This window comes from Diaphorina citri, unplaced genomic scaffold, assembly GCF_000475195.1.
Source record: "Diaphorina citri unplaced genomic scaffold, Diaci psyllid genome assembly version 1.1 scaffold1244, whole genome shotgun sequence".
NCBI lineage: Eukaryota > Metazoa > Arthropoda > Insecta > Hemiptera > Psyllidae > Diaphorina > Diaphorina citri.
Window position 1 is genome coordinate 32,296 of NW_007378673.1, and position 15,130 is coordinate 47,425.

Here is a 15,130-nt window from a genome sequence, read left to right on the forward strand (position 1 = left end):
TTTTTTTTTTTTTTTTTTTTTTTAACTTATGTTGTAGACTTTGTCTGGGCATGTTGATATAGGTAATTGGAAAATTATGACAGTTTATCTTGAAATGTGTTCTTTGACTGGAGAGAGTTTCCTTGGATACAAAGATGGAGTGTTCTGGTGGGAGACTAGATGATGAGACATGTCATAAGGTCACTTTGGATGGAGAGCCTATTTTGAATTTAGATGGTTTATAGCACTCATATGCACCATTTGCTCTCTGATTTCAAAGCTGTCATCACTAGTATCAATGTAGTTTCCTTTGATTATCCAAGGATGATGGTAACTTTAACACTAAGTTCTACAGAAAGGACACACCCCTCTCTGTATTTTCTCCATTTCAAAGTCTTCTTTGTGGTACATCTGCAGTGAAAGAAAGGATTCTTATTATTATTTTTGCTCATACATATGTTAATCTCTTGGAGGGTTTCAGCAGTCATTATATATAAGTTCTGTGGGTCAACTTGATAAGAAGAACCAAAAAGGCAGATATATTTTGCAGATGAAAGAAAGGAAGGATGCTTATTATTATTTTTGCTCATACATATGTTCATTGTTCACATTAGCTCATTGAACTGTAGAACTGGGCCGAATATGTTTTGAGGGAAAAGGGGGGGAGGGGGGGGGATTTGTTAATTATTTTGTCACTTTTCTCAGATATAAAAAAAAAAATCAAAATTAGACAGATTGTTCAAAAGTTATGATGAATCAAACAAACTGGGTACCTAAGTGTTAAACCAATATGGTTAAGTTAAACATGTCGAACTCACTTTTTAAAATTATATCACTCACCCTAAAGCAGGTTTCACAGGAGAGCACTGGAAATTCAGGAAGGAGGTTTCTATAGTATCGATATTGCAGAGGCGGAGGCCATTTACATATGACCACAGTGCCTGGTTCCATTTGACTTAGTGTTTCCTCGTCCACTTGTACCATGCCTGAACCTTCCATAGTCTGGAAATCAAGAGACATACTACAAGTTAGCCATGCTAAGAGGCAGACTTACAAAGCTATGAAATAAAGGAAGAATGTAAAACTAACTACAAGTTAGGCATGCTAAGACGCAGACTTACAAAGCTATGAAATAAAGGAAGAATGTAAAACTACTTAAGTTCTAATATTCAAGACAAGCAGGCTCCGCCCGCATGGACGCCCGCTTGTACATATTCGAGATGGGCCTTATGTCAGCCTAGTTAGCATGTCTGCCATGTAAGCGCTAGAATGCTGGTTCGATTCCCACTCGGGACGAACTTTATTCTGAACAGGTTCGTTTTCAGAACGGCTGGTAAGGGGAAGACAGGCTGTTCTGTTTCGGGACAATAAGACCTCCGTTATTAGAGTTCCTTCTATCAAACATCTTTCCTTTTTTTCTAAGAGGTTTGAGTTCTTATTGTCCCTTAATCGAAGAGAGAATAGGAGAAAGCCAGCGCCAGCCGATCTGAGAACAAACCTCATCAGTTCAGGAAAAGTTCGCCCCTGGCGAGAATCGAACACGCGACCTAGCGCTTACAGCAAAGCGTTTACTTACAATAAACGGATCACTCAGTGGTTGTATCTGCAGCGCCTCATAATTATCCTCAATCTGAGTCCACTCTTCTCGGGGTTCTGTCCCTAGAGATCCTGGGGTTCCGTCACTCTTCTTCACTTGGAACTCTACTAGGGGGAGCACTTCAAACGTACAGAAGGAATAGACAAAGCTTTGTTTGCAGTTGAGACAGGCGTTGACCGAAGAATTGAGAGGAACATGGGTAGAACAGGAGTAGCAGATAATGAGAAGATGTTCATCGTCGTGGTATTGTTTGGTTTTCATGTTCATAATACCTGGAGAAAAAACAGAAAGGATGGTGATAGAAGGGTTTTGTGGCAGAGATCGCTTCAGCGGCTTCAGGCAATAATCACGCCCTGTTGTTATTTTGTATTTTGCAAAGTGTCAAAGAGTTATTATTATATAAAATATGGATCTGCCATTCTAGTTAGCTTGGAGCGCGCCTGGATTGTAATTCAATTCCCGGCCGAGATCCTACAATGATAAAGTTTCGTTCTCGGAACGGCTAGATATATTTCTCCTACCATGTCGTCCTCCTCTCTTCAATTGCGGGAAGATAAGACTTCCGCAGTTACAGTTCCCTCTAAAAAAAATTATAACAATAAAATAAGGAAAGTAAAAAAAGTGATAATGGTTAGACTGGACAGGTTAACATAGGAAAATGTTCACGAAGAGGAAGATAAGACTTCCGCAGTTACAGTTCCCTCTAAAAAAATTATAATAATAAAATTTAATAAGGAAAGTAAAAAAAGTGATAATGGTTAGACTGGACAGGTTAACATAGGAAAATGTTCACGAAGTATTCTTTTCAAAAAGGGAATTAAACACGGAAAACCTCATCATTGACAAGGAGATAGAAAAAAGAAAAATCGGACAAAAATAATTTGACCCTGACGTGATTTGAACACGCAACCTTCTGATCTGGAGTCAGACGCGCTACCGTTGCGCCACAGAGTCACTTGATATGATGGGGCAAAAATAGACTAATATAATACACGTCGCTTCACGTATAAGTGAGTACTGATGTAAAGTGAAAGTGAAGAAAGTCAAGTGAAAGTATTGCACATAACTTCCTCTCGCTTAAATATCGTCATTCCAAATGTTATTATCTAAGTAATGCGATGTGGTTACTTTTAGGAACAGCCAATCAGATTGCTGGGTTAAGGTACTATTAATTATCCTTACCTGCCTCGGTGGCGTAGTGGTCAAGGCGCTCGCCTGGTAAACAGGAAGGCGCGAGTTCAATTCCAACCAAGAAATTAAATTTATCCTCATTTATTCATTTTGAGATTTGATGATTTGAGACTTTGACCACTTAATAGAGCACTATGGGTATAATGGTAGAGAACGCCTCCGGAGTTAACCTTACTTAGCTAGGGATTGAACCCTCGCCCTCCTGTCTACAAGGCGAGCTCCTACCAGCTTACCAGTATTCGGCTGAAATTTTCAATAGTAAGTTTTTAGCGCCAAAACACGTTTTGAGGTCTTTTTTATTATTATTATTTTTTTTTTTTTTTTTTTTAGCTACTTTCTTGCATCTACAGTGTCCCTCAGATTAGAACTGTTGCAATACAATTTGGACAGTTTCTCCAGCATTTGATTGGCCAGTTTATTGGCTCCCAGGATTTTAGCCTGTTTGATGAGTGTATGTAGGATGGAGAATTGTGAGACACCCTTTAGCTTTTGTCTCTTGAGGGATTTCAACTCGAACAGAGCGTAGCTGAGGAAGTAAAATGGAGCACGGTTAGTTATGCAGAAGGTCCCGGGTTCGATTCCCATCACACAAGTAATAAATTTCTTCTTCGCCTTTTCTCGTGTTCTTTTGGAATAAATCCCTTTAAGTACTAGTGTTCAGACGGGGTCGGCGTTTTTCGTCAGTCTCTCAATCAGCCCCAGGGTGATTGCTTTGGGCTGACGTTTGGTTTTGGCTAGAAAAATTTTACAAGATACAAGTGCATGCCCTTCGCACTCAACCTAACTTTGTTATTTCTTGAGCAAGGGGAATTTCAGACTGGGATCCTCTCTGTTTAAAGTCCCCTAGCCAGACTAAGCTGGTCTACTCCCTGTTGAATGTCCCCCAGCCAGGAAATAATAATTTAAATACCATTTAAAAAAAAATATAATAATAATAAAAAAAACTAGGCCGTATTTACACTCACCGCGATACGTTGAACAGCACATCCGGCTTGTACGATGTAAACGGTTCTTGACAATATTTATGCACGATATTATACGTATAGTATATGTTAGCCAGCTGATCATAAGTTTGGGACTGGGGTAGATCTATAGATCGGTATTGGTTCGCTAGGAGCCAATAGTAGTAGCTGGTATCTTGGAACCGGGTCTCGTGTATGGAATTGTCGATCATTTGGGAGAGAACACGGAGCGATTCCTGTGTCTTTCCCGCGTTGTGAAATGCTGAAAATAATGAGGAAGCACTTATAATGGATTTCACCAATGAGTTAATATTATTGGTTAATGAGAGATTTCATTAATTGGAGAAGTTTTAATCGTCAAAAAAGGAGTTTTTAATAATCCAAAAAGAAGATTTTAATGATCCAAAAAGGAGTTTTTAACTATCCAAAAAAGAGGAGTTTTTAAAAATTCCTGATTGTATCATTAAAAACTCCTCTTTGGATGATTAAAAATTCTCCCATTAGTGAAATCTCTGATTAAGTCATTGGTGAAACCCACCCTTGATATAAAGCTGTGTCCACACATAGTCGACCGATGTCGACTGAAACCATACACTGCCTCGACAACATAGCTTCATTTCGTTGATCGACGGGGTCGACTATGTGTGGACACACTGACACAGCTTAAGAGTCGGCAACTTTGTGAAGTTTCCACTATATTCGGTTGTATGGAAAACAAATACTAATTCACTTTTTGTCAATGGATAAAATCCGCCCCGGGCGAGAATCGAACCCGCAACCTAGCGCTCTCTCACCTTGCTGAGCCTGTAAGAATTGATCATGTTCCGCCAACCATTGTGCATACTGCAGGTATATTTCTGCCTTGAGTTCTCCTGTAGCTAGACTGAGTGCATCTTCCCACTGTCCTGCAGCTGCATGGAGCTGAAATCAAATGTGCTTGGGGTCGCGCTTCGCGCTCCTTTGTTTACGGTCGCGCTGCGCGCTCCCGGGGGCTTCGCGGGATGGGGATGAGGTCGCGCTTCGCGCTCCCTTAGCTTCGCCCCTGAAAACTAATATCGTCCCTGAGTCTTGTCTTGAAGAAATGAAAACTGAAAACTAAAAGCGAGAGCAAAATATTAAACGTAGGAAAAGTTTTGCTGGCCTCAAACTCTGTTCCCCGTGTATTTCTTATGGGGGGGCTAAAAAACGTCAATATCTCGGGCCGTCCCTGAGTCTTGTCTCGAAGAAATGAAAACTGAAAACTAAAAGCGAGAGCAAAATATTAAACGTAGGAAAAGTTTCTGTGTTCCCCGTGTATTTCTTATGGGGGGCCTAAAAAACGTCAATATCTCGGGAACGGTTTGGAATTTCGGGATTTTCCGATTTTTCCCAGTACCTATAAAAAATAAGGAATCCAATGGTGAAAACCGCATCTTCCTAGCTCATCTAGAAGTGGCTTAGAATTAGTATGAGTGAGTGAGTGAGTGAGTCAGTGAGTCAGTTACACAAGGGGCTGTATATATTTAAGATCAATAAAATATGATCAATATGCAATAAAGGGATTCCGCTATGGACTTCAGAGAGGTAGTCTCTGAACTGGCCATTTGTCTAGCTAGCTGAACTAGTCTGAAATGCAGTCGGATAAATATGCAATAATATCTGATTAATATGCAATAAAATATGATCAATATGCAATAAAGGGATTCCGCTATGGACTTCAGAGAGGTAGTCTCTGAACTGGCCATTTGTCTAGCTAGCTGAACTAGTCTGAAATGCAGTCGGATAAATATGCAATAATATCTGATTAATATGCAATAAAATATGATCAATATGCAATAAAGGGATTCCGCTATGGACTTCAGAGAGGTAGTCTCTGAACTGGCCATTTGTCTAGCTAGCTGAACTAGTCTGAAATGCAGTCGGATAAATATGCAATAATATCTGATTAATATGCAATAAAATATGATCAATATGCAATAAAGGGATTCCGCTATGGACTTCAGAGAGGTAGTCTCTGAACTGGCCATTTGTCTAGCTAGCTGAACTAGTCTGAAATGCAGTCGGATAAATATGCAATAATATCTGATTAATATGCAATAAAATATGATCAATATGCAATAAAGGGATTCCGCTATGGACTTCAGAGAGGTAGTCTCTGAACTGGCCATTTGTCTAGCTAGCTGAACTAGTCTGAAATGCAGTCGGATAAATATGCAATAATATCTGATTAATATGCAATAAAATATGATCAATATGCAATAAAGGGATTCCGCTATGGACTTCAGAGAGGTAGTCTCTGAACTGGCCATTTGTCTAGCTAGCTGAACTAGTCTGAAATGCAGTCGGATAAATATGCAATAATATCTGATTAATATGCAATAAAATATGATCAATATGCAATAAAGGGATTCCGCTATGGACTTCAGAGAGGTAGTCTCTGAACTGGCCATTTGTCTAGCTAGCTGAACTAGTCTGAAATGCAGTCGGATAAATATGCAATAATATCTGATTAATATGCAATAAAATATGATCAATATGCAATAAAGGGATTCCGCTATGGACTTCAGAGAGGTAGTCTCTGAACTGGCCATTTGTCTAGCTAGCTGAACGAGTCTGTAATTGAAACCATTGTTTCATAGGAGTTAACGTCACTGTATAACTCTAAAGGTTTTTTTTTTCTTTCTTTCTTCTTCTTCTTCTTCTTCTTCTTCTTCTTGACGGGGATTTTACTCTGCATTTAGCGACAAGCAACCGGCCTTCTCACATAAACATCACCCAGACTGAGTGGGGCCAGGAAAAGCCAACAGCATGCGATTGTCAAGAATGCATGGTTGAGCATAATTTTGGTCACCGCGCCGCGCCTCTGGCTTTGCATATTTGTGTCAAGTGAACGCCTTTTAATGGGGCCTATAGCCAGCCTAGTTAGCTTAGTTGGTAGTGCGTCTGCCTTGTAAGCGCTAGGCCGCGGGTTCGATTCCCGCCCGGGGCGGATTTTATCCTGATGGGGTTCTCGGAACGGCTGGCTTTCTCCTATCCTGTCTTCCTTCTCTCTTCGATTTCGGGACGATAAGACCATAGCAGTTATTCTGTCAAACCTCTTAAAAAAAAAAAAATGGGGCCTATGTTCAATGGGTCCAAAAAACGAATCAATGGGTCCAAAAAACGAAGCCTATTTAGGTTGGAGGGTAGAGCGTCTGCCTTGTTAGCGCTAGGTCGCGGGTTCGATTGCCGCCCGGGCCGGATTTGCTGAAAATCTGTACCAAAAGACATACTCACTTCTCATGCCATCCCTGCTGGGCGTATATCTCAATAACTTTGACTATTTCTCCTGCTGATAGGTACATGTCCGCTGCAGTCTTGGGCTCATTGATATGTTCAGCCCATTCTGCTTTCTTCTTGAGTAGCAACTTCTGATCTACGTTCTTGCTTTCTGCACCCAGATATTCCTGAAATAGTAATAGAGGATAGAAATTAATCCTGTCATGAACCTGATAGGTCCTTTTAAGATATTCTATGTTTCGCCATAACTCTCGAAAGGTTTGTTCCATTTTGACGAAATTTGGAGAAAATTTCAATCCTTTGGCGGAATGCATACTGGTGAAACGAGTTTCACGAAACACGTAAGTTAACACTAATCCAAATGTTATCTAAGTAATGCGATGTGGTTACTTTTAGGAACAGCCAATCAGATTGCTGGGTTAAGGTACTATATTACCCTTACCTGCCTCGGCGGCGTAGTGGTCAAGGCGCTCGCCTGGTAAACAGGAAAACGCGGGTTCAATTCCAGCCAAGAAATTAAATTTATCCTAATTTATTCATTTTGAGATTTGAGACTTTGACCACTCAATAGAGCACTATGGGTATAATGGTAGAGAACGCCTCCGGAGTTAACCTTACCTAGCTAGGGATTGAACCCTCGCCCTCCTGTCTACAAGGCGAGCTCCTACACATGTTCTTAAATATGGAAGCCAGCCTAGTTAGCTTAGTTGGTAGTGCGTCTGCCTTGTAAGCGCTAGGCCGCGGGTTCGATTCCCGCCCGGGGCGGATTATGAAATTTTGAAAAAGAAGGGCGTTGGATAGGAGGGGTAAGATAAAAGAAGATAATGCTAACCCTAAATAAAATTGGGCTTACAAGAATCTAGACTACATATGGGCTTACAAGAGTATATAGGGCTTACAAAAGTCTAGGGGGCTCACAAGGCTACATGGGGCTTATAAGGCTAAACAAAACATAGGGAGAAGGAGGGACTAAAATAACTGAACTAAACAGAGTGTGCCAGCCTAGTTAGCTTAGTTGGTAGTGCGTCTGCCTTGTAAGCGCTAGGCCGCGGGTTCGATTCCCGCCCGGGGCGGATTTCTTTGCTATTTCTTTAGCAAAGGAAATTTCAGACTGGGATCCTCCCTGTTTAAAGTCCCCAGCCAGACTAAGCTGGTCTACTCCCTGTTGAATGTCCCCCAGCCAGGAAATAATAATTTAAATACCTACCATTTAAAAAATACAATAATAATGATAAAACTAGGCCGTATTTACACTCACCGCGATACGTTGAACAGCACATCCGGCTTGTACGATGTAAACGGTTCTTGGCAATATTTATGCACGATATTATACGTATAGTATATGTTAGCCAGCTGATCATAAGCTTGCGACTGGGGTAGATCTATAGATCGGTATTGGTTCGCTAGGAGCCAATAGTAGTAGCTGGTATCTTGGAAGCGGGTCTCGTCTATGGAATTGTCGATCATTTGGGAGAGAACACGGAGCGATTCCTGGGTCTTGCCCGCGTTGTGAAATGCTGAAAATAATGAGGAAGCACTTATAATGGATTTCACCAATGAGTTAATATTATTGGTTAATGAGAGATTTCACTAATCGGAGAATTTTTAATCGTCCAAAAAGGAGTTTTTAATAATCCAGAAAGAAGATTTTAATGATCCAAAAAGAAGTTTTTAAAAATTCCTGATTGTATCATTAAAAAATCCTCTTTGGATGATTAAAAATTCTCCTATTAGTGAAATCTCTGATTAAGTCATTGGTGAAACCCACCACCCACCCTTGATATAAAGCTGTGTCCACACATAGTCGACCGCGTCGATCGATGTCGACTGAAACCGTATATTGCCTCGACAACATAGATTCACCTCGTCGATCGACGGGGCCGACTATGTGTGGAGTGTGGACACAGCTTAAGAGTCGGCAACTTTGTGAAGTTCCACTCTTCTGAAGTTGTATGGAAAACAAATACTAATTTTCACTTTTTGTCAATGGATAAAATCCGCCCCTGGCGGGAATCGAACCCGCAACCTAGCGCTCTCTCACCTTGCTGAGCCTGTAAGAATTGATCATGTTCCGCCAACCACTGTGCATATTGCAGGTATATTTCTGCTTTGAGTTCTCCTGTAGCTAGACTGAGTGCATCTTCCCACTGTCCTGCAGCAGCATGGAGCTGAAATCAAATAGAATATGCATGAAACCCTGCAGAAATATGCAATGTATAATATGCACTGTGCATATTGCAGGTATATTTCTGCCTCGAGTTCTCCTGTAGCTAGAATGAGTGCATCTTCCCACTGTCCTGCAGCAGCATGCAGCTGAAATCAAATAGAATATGAATAGTTCACTAGGATGTAAACGTGTATCAAAGTGATTTGGGATAAAATCCCTAACCCCCGGGGCCACAAAGTGGGTTTAAACTTCGTTCAATTTTTAATCTCGGTTTAAGCAATCTAATAGGCTAAAATTTTTGAAATGTTTAAAAATCAATCAATCAATCAATCGGATTTAATCCGAGAGTTACGAGTTAAACTAAACTGAGTTTAAACTGACTTTGTGGAACCGGACCATGTAGGTATAACGTGGTGAAAATAATTTGTATGAACGCCGGGTATCTGTGTGTTTATGCAACGCGCCACACACTACCTGCCCGTGTGGCGCTCGTCCAGTGCCCTAAATCATCAAAGTATGGAAAAGTATTTACAATTCCATATTTCGATATGATTCGTCCAAATTCAAAATTCTGCTTTTCCATTGGCTATTACACTTGTAAGATACTTTTCCATACTTTGGTGATTTAGGGCACAGGAATGATAAAAGTTCGTCACACATTTCCGTATTTTCCGTCCCTGCAAAAATTCCAACCCAACAACCCATAAACTGTGGATTAATACGCGTACTATTGTGAGTCAATGTCTGTGTCTTAGCCTGTCTATCTCGTAGCATGTCTCTTACCTTATAAAAGTTCGTCACACATTTCCGTCCCTGCAAAAATTCCAAAACCCATAAACTGTGGATTAATACGCGTACTATTGTGAGTCAATGTCTGTGTCTTAGCCTGTCTATCTCGTAGCATGTCTCTTACCTTGATAATCTTCTGTTTCTGCCCCAGTTTCAAATAGATCTCTCCCGCTTCCTCATATTTGTGAAGGGTTTCCAAATGTTCTGCTATGGATGTCAGATAGGTAGTCTCTGTGCTTGCCATTTGTCTAGCTAGCTGAACTAGTCTGCAATCAAATCGGATTAATAATATTAATATGCAATAAAATCTGACTAATATGCAATACAATCTGACTAATATGCAAGACAATCTGACTAATATGCAATAAAATCTGATCAATATAAAAAAAAATCTAACTAATTGGCAATAAAGGGATTCCGCTATGGACTTCAGATAGGTAGTCTCTGAACTGGCCATTTGTCTAGCTAGCTGGACTAGTCTGAAATGCAGTCGGACTGTCGGATAAATATGCAATAATAGGTATCTGATTAATATACAATAAAATATGATCAATATGCAATAAAGGGATTCCGCTATGGACTTCAGAGAGGTAGTCTCTGAACTGGCCATTTGTCTAGCTAGCTGAACTAGTCTGAAATGCAGTCGGATAAATATGCAATAATATCTGATTAATATGCAATAAAATATGATCAATATGCAATAAAGGGATTCCGCTATGGACTTCAGATAGGTAGTCTCTGAACTGGCCATTTGTCTAGCTAGCTGAACGAGTCTGTAATTGAAAAACTATGACCTAAAACAAACGAACAATTTTCTTTGGATAAAGGGACCTAGGATTATCAATGAGACATTGTTTGGTATTCCTTCCATAAAACACACGATCTTCTTATATTTGGGCCAGGTAAGTTTCAAATGAAATTGATAAGGTCCAAGAAGAGCACAGGGGACGGAAACGGAAGAAAAAAAAGTCCGCTTTCAGACTCCCCCACTTCTTATTATCAAGTTTCTTATCAAGTTTCCATTTATTACTTTTAGAACATAACAACATCAGAACATACTAAATTCGTATAAATGGTATACCCATCCGTAAAAGCAGAGCTTGTGCCACTTACCAAATAGTTGCTAATAAGATCAATATGTCGCAACATTTGCAACTTGCGGAAACACTTGAGCGCGATTGCGAACTGAAAACTCTCCGCGGCCGCAATTGCCAACTGCTTCCAATCATCCTGGGTGACTCCGAGACATGCTAATGTGTACGCTTGGCTATACAGGGTGTTCTCGATGTATTGGTACATCGGTATGGACAGCGCTATTTGAATGAGTTCAATATCCCAGGTACCCGCCTTGAGAACAAACAGCTTGGATCCTATCAGACAGAGAACTTTACCCTGTAAAAAATGAATATTCATCTTTTTAAGATATATGTAGGTACATATTTATTCTTTAGGGGCACGGTTAGCCCAGTGGTAACGCTCTTGCTTGCCAAGCAGAAGGTCCCGGGTTCGATGCCCACCACTGGCAAAAATTTCTACTCATTTTTCGATTACAAATATTTCAACGGGTTACTTTCTGGTGTTCTCGTGGTGACCCAGCCCCTAAATGGGAAGTATTGAGTGTCTTCTTGCCCATCCGATGAGAGGCATACTACGAAATGGGCATGCTACAACACAGACCACATGAGTCTAATGTAGCAATTGTTTCATTGGTACGAAATAAAAACGGGATGCGGTAAAGAAACACTCTTTTTAAAGAAGCAATAGGTACTTACTGACAAGGTTTGTTGATGTGGGGGGAATGAGCCAGTTCGTATACTAAGATGACTATCATTAGAATAACAAAACATATCCGGGACTTGACTATTCCATGCTACACTATCCACGTACATCTCCTAGAAAACATAATGAGGTTCGAATTAATAAACAATGCTAAAAGTGCAAAAAGGGACACTAGGATTCATACATACATAACCATATCGTTCCAAATTTTACGAGTGCATGCCCTTCGCACTCAACCTAACTTTTTTTTTCTAGTTAGGCGCTTTAACACTCTTGTGTCGTTCGCGCCATCCCCTGTTTACCTAGATCTTAGTATATAGATTAAGGTCGAGTCGATGTTGGCAGGGTTGTTATCGAGGGCTGGTGGTGAGGGGAGGGAGGAACGTATTTGTAGATGTGTGTGGCATTAAATATATGGTCCACGGTTAGGGTATCACCGTACCCGCAGGTGGGTCGAGGGTCTCTTTTGAATTCAACCTAACTTTGTTATTTCTTTAGCAAGGGAAATTTCAGACTGGTATCCTCCCTGTTTAAAGTCCCCCAGCCAGACTAAGCTGGTCTACTCCCTGTTGAATGTCCCCCAGCCAGGAAATAATAATTTAAATACCATTTAAAAAAATATAATAATAATAAAACTAGGCCGCGTTTACAGGTTTACACTCACCGCGATACGTTGAACAGCACGTCCGGCTTGTACGATGTAAACGGTTCCTGACAATATTTATGCACGATATTATACGTATAGTATATGTTAGCCAGCTGATCATAAGCTTGCGACTGGGGTAGATCTATAGATCGGTATTCTCCACCCCCCGGGGGCTTCGCGTGTTCGCTACGCGGGGTTGCGTATACGGTCGCGCTGCGCGCTCCCGGGGCTTCGCGGTGTTGTGCATGGGGTCGCGCTGCGCGCTCCCGGGGGCTTCGCGGGGTTGTGCATGGGGTCGCGCTTCGCGCTCCCTCCTTTACGGTCGCGCTGCGCGCTCTTGTTTTCGGTCGCGCTGCGCGCTCCTGGGGGCTTCGCGGGGTTGTGCAGGGGGTCGCGCTTCGCGCTCCCTTGTTTACGGTCGCGCTGCGCGCTCCCGGGGCTTCGCGGGGTGTGCATGAGGTCGCGCTTCGCGCTCCCTTGGCTTCGCCCCTGAAAACTAATATCGTCCCTGAGTCTTGTCTCGAAGAAATGAAAACTGAAAACTAAAAGCGAAGGATTGTGCAGGGGGTCGCGCTTCGCGCTCCCTTGGCTTCGCCCCTGAAAACTAATATCGTGCCTGAATCGTGTTCCGAAGAAATGAAAACATCGCGCTTCGCGCTCCCTTGGCCTCGCCCCTGAAAACTAATATCGTGCCTGAATCGTGTTCCGAAGAAATGAAAACTAAAAGCGAGAGAAAATATTAAACGAAGTTAACACTAGACCAATGCACACTGGTGAAACTCAGTTTCATGAAACTTGATGATTAGATTTTGGGTCACCGAATATTTTGCATGCGTATTTCGACTGCGAAACTTACCTACTTCAGGGCTTTTTTTATTTAGTCTCGAAATCGAAGAGAGAAGGAAGGGGCAGCCATTCCCAGAATGAACCTTATCTGTTAAGGAGTCCCCGTGCGAGAATCGAACCCGCGACCAAGCACTTACAAGACAAAACAGGCCATCCACGCCTAGCCTAGCCCTTTTTTACCTGAGCCAAATCAAACATCCTCAGGTCGGAATACATAGTAACAGCCCGGTGTGGTTGTTCCCCTTTAACGTACAGCTTGGCAGCTTTCTTGAACTTATTATCCAGAGCGAGTAGATCTCCTAGCAGAAGATATTGTTCCCTCTCGTCATTCTTGTTAGGGGAGCTCTGTGCATGAGAAATCGGGGTTAGTAATACACTGCACCAAGCATTTAGAGGAACACTGTCATTTCCTTGGTTTTTATTTATTTACTCGCACTTCGTGCTCGGGAGGGGGGCTTCGCCCCCCTCCACCCCCCGGGGGCTTCGCGTGTTCGCTACGCGGGGTTGCGTACACAGGGGGCTGTATATATTTAGGACTCGCACTTCGTGCTCGGGAGGGGGGCTTCGCGTGTCCTGAGTCTTGTCTCGAAGAAATGAAAACTGAAAACTAAAAGCGAGAGCAAAATATTTAAACGTAGGAAAAGTTTTGCTGGCCTCAAAGTGTGTTCCCCGTGTATTTCTTGGGGCTTTGCGGAGTTGAGCATGGGGTCGCGCTTCGCGCTCCCAGGGGCTTCGCGGGGTTGTGCATGTGGTCGCGCTTCGCGCTCCCTTGTTTACGGTCGCGCTGCGCGCTCCCGGGGCTTCCAGCTGCATGCAGCTGAAATCAAATAGAATATGCATGAAACCCTGCTGAAATATGAGATGTATAATATGCACTGTGCATATTGCAGGTATATTTCTGTCTCGAGTTCTCCTGTAGCTAGACTGAGTGCATCTTCCCACTGTCCTGCAGCAGCATGCAGCTGAAATCAAATAGAATATGAATAGTTCAATGGACTGTAGAAATCACAGAGAAACCACTGTTATTATTATTTATTGATGCAAATAAATTACAAATTATAAAATTACAGAGTCCCCTGGCCCGATCGAGCCTAAAATTTAATAATAAAACATCCTTCAGATGTTTAAATCTGTGCCCACACATGGTCGGCGGCCGTTCTTTTTTGCCAAATTTCGTCAAAATCGGAACAACAGTTGAGAGTTATGACGACACAATCAGACGAACAAAAGAAAGAAATCACAGATTTATGAAGAGCTTGTCTCTGAACTCAGCTAATCTCTGAAGTTGAGCAGAGTGTACCGTGGTTGGTGAGGATGGGTGACAAAGTGATTGCGATTTGTATGAACGCCGGGGATTTATCTGATTATGTAATGCGCCATACACCACTAGTAAATAAAAAAAGAACAAAATTTACCTTGATAATCTTCTGTTTCTGTCCCAGCTTCAAATAGATCTCTCCCGCCTCCTCGTATTTGTGTAAGGTCTCCAAATGTTCCGCTATGGATGTCAGATAGGTAGTCTCTGAACTGGCCATTTGTCTAGCCAGCTGGACTAGTCTGCAATCAAATCGGATTAATAATATTAATATGCAATAAAATCTGACTAATATGCAAGACAATCTGACTAATATGCAATAAAATCTGATCAATATACAAAAAAATCTAACTAATCGGCAATAAAGGGATTCCGCTATGGACTTCAGATAGGTAGTCTCTGAACTGGCCATTTGTCTAGCTAGCTGAACGAGTCTGTAATTCAATCCATTGTTTCATAGAAGTTAACGTCACTGTATAACTGCAAGGTTTTTTTTTTTTTTCTTCTTCTTCTTCTTCTTCTTCTAGATGGGGATTTTACTCTGCATTTAGCGACAAGCAACCGGCCTTCTCACATAAACCTCACCCAGACTGAGTGGGGT

The 15,130-nt window shown here is 41.7% G+C and overlaps 1 protein-coding gene and 1 non-coding gene across 2 annotated transcripts in view; both read right to left on the minus strand.

Annotated features, from left to right (window-relative positions):
- Window positions 1–44: 44 nt before the first annotated feature.
- Window positions 45–15,130, minus strand: part of LOC103514922 (intraflagellar transport protein 122 homolog) — a 30,372-nt gene continuing 15,286 nt past the window's right edge. Inside the window, exons 19-34 of the mRNA XM_026827769.1 lie at window positions 14,630–14,771; window positions 14,096–14,176; window positions 13,395–13,559; window positions 11,716–11,835; window positions 11,025–11,335; window positions 10,068–10,209; window positions 9,029–9,155; window positions 8,254–8,504; window positions 6,985–7,154; window positions 6,473–6,569; window positions 4,524–4,650; window positions 3,733–3,991; window positions 3,106–3,293; window positions 1,556–1,848; window positions 820–981; window positions 45–390 (exon numbers count right to left, since the gene is read on the minus strand). Coding sequence (XP_026683570.1) covers window positions 322–390; window positions 820–981; window positions 1,556–1,848; window positions 3,106–3,293; window positions 3,733–3,991; window positions 4,524–4,650; window positions 6,473–6,569; window positions 6,985–7,154; window positions 8,254–8,504; window positions 9,029–9,155; window positions 10,068–10,209; window positions 11,025–11,335; window positions 11,716–11,835; window positions 13,395–13,559; window positions 14,096–14,176; window positions 14,630–14,771 — 2,704 coding nt within the window. The 3' untranslated portion in view covers window positions 45–321. The remainder of the gene's footprint in view (window positions 391–819; window positions 982–1,555; window positions 1,849–3,105; window positions 3,294–3,732; window positions 3,992–4,523; window positions 4,651–6,472; window positions 6,570–6,984; window positions 7,155–8,253; window positions 8,505–9,028; window positions 9,156–10,067; window positions 10,210–11,024; window positions 11,336–11,715; window positions 11,836–13,394; window positions 13,560–14,095; window positions 14,177–14,629; window positions 14,772–15,130) is intronic.
- On the minus strand, window positions 2,459–2,530 carry Trnaw-cca. Its single transcript has one exon. It is a non-coding gene; the product is annotated as a tRNA-Trp (tRNA).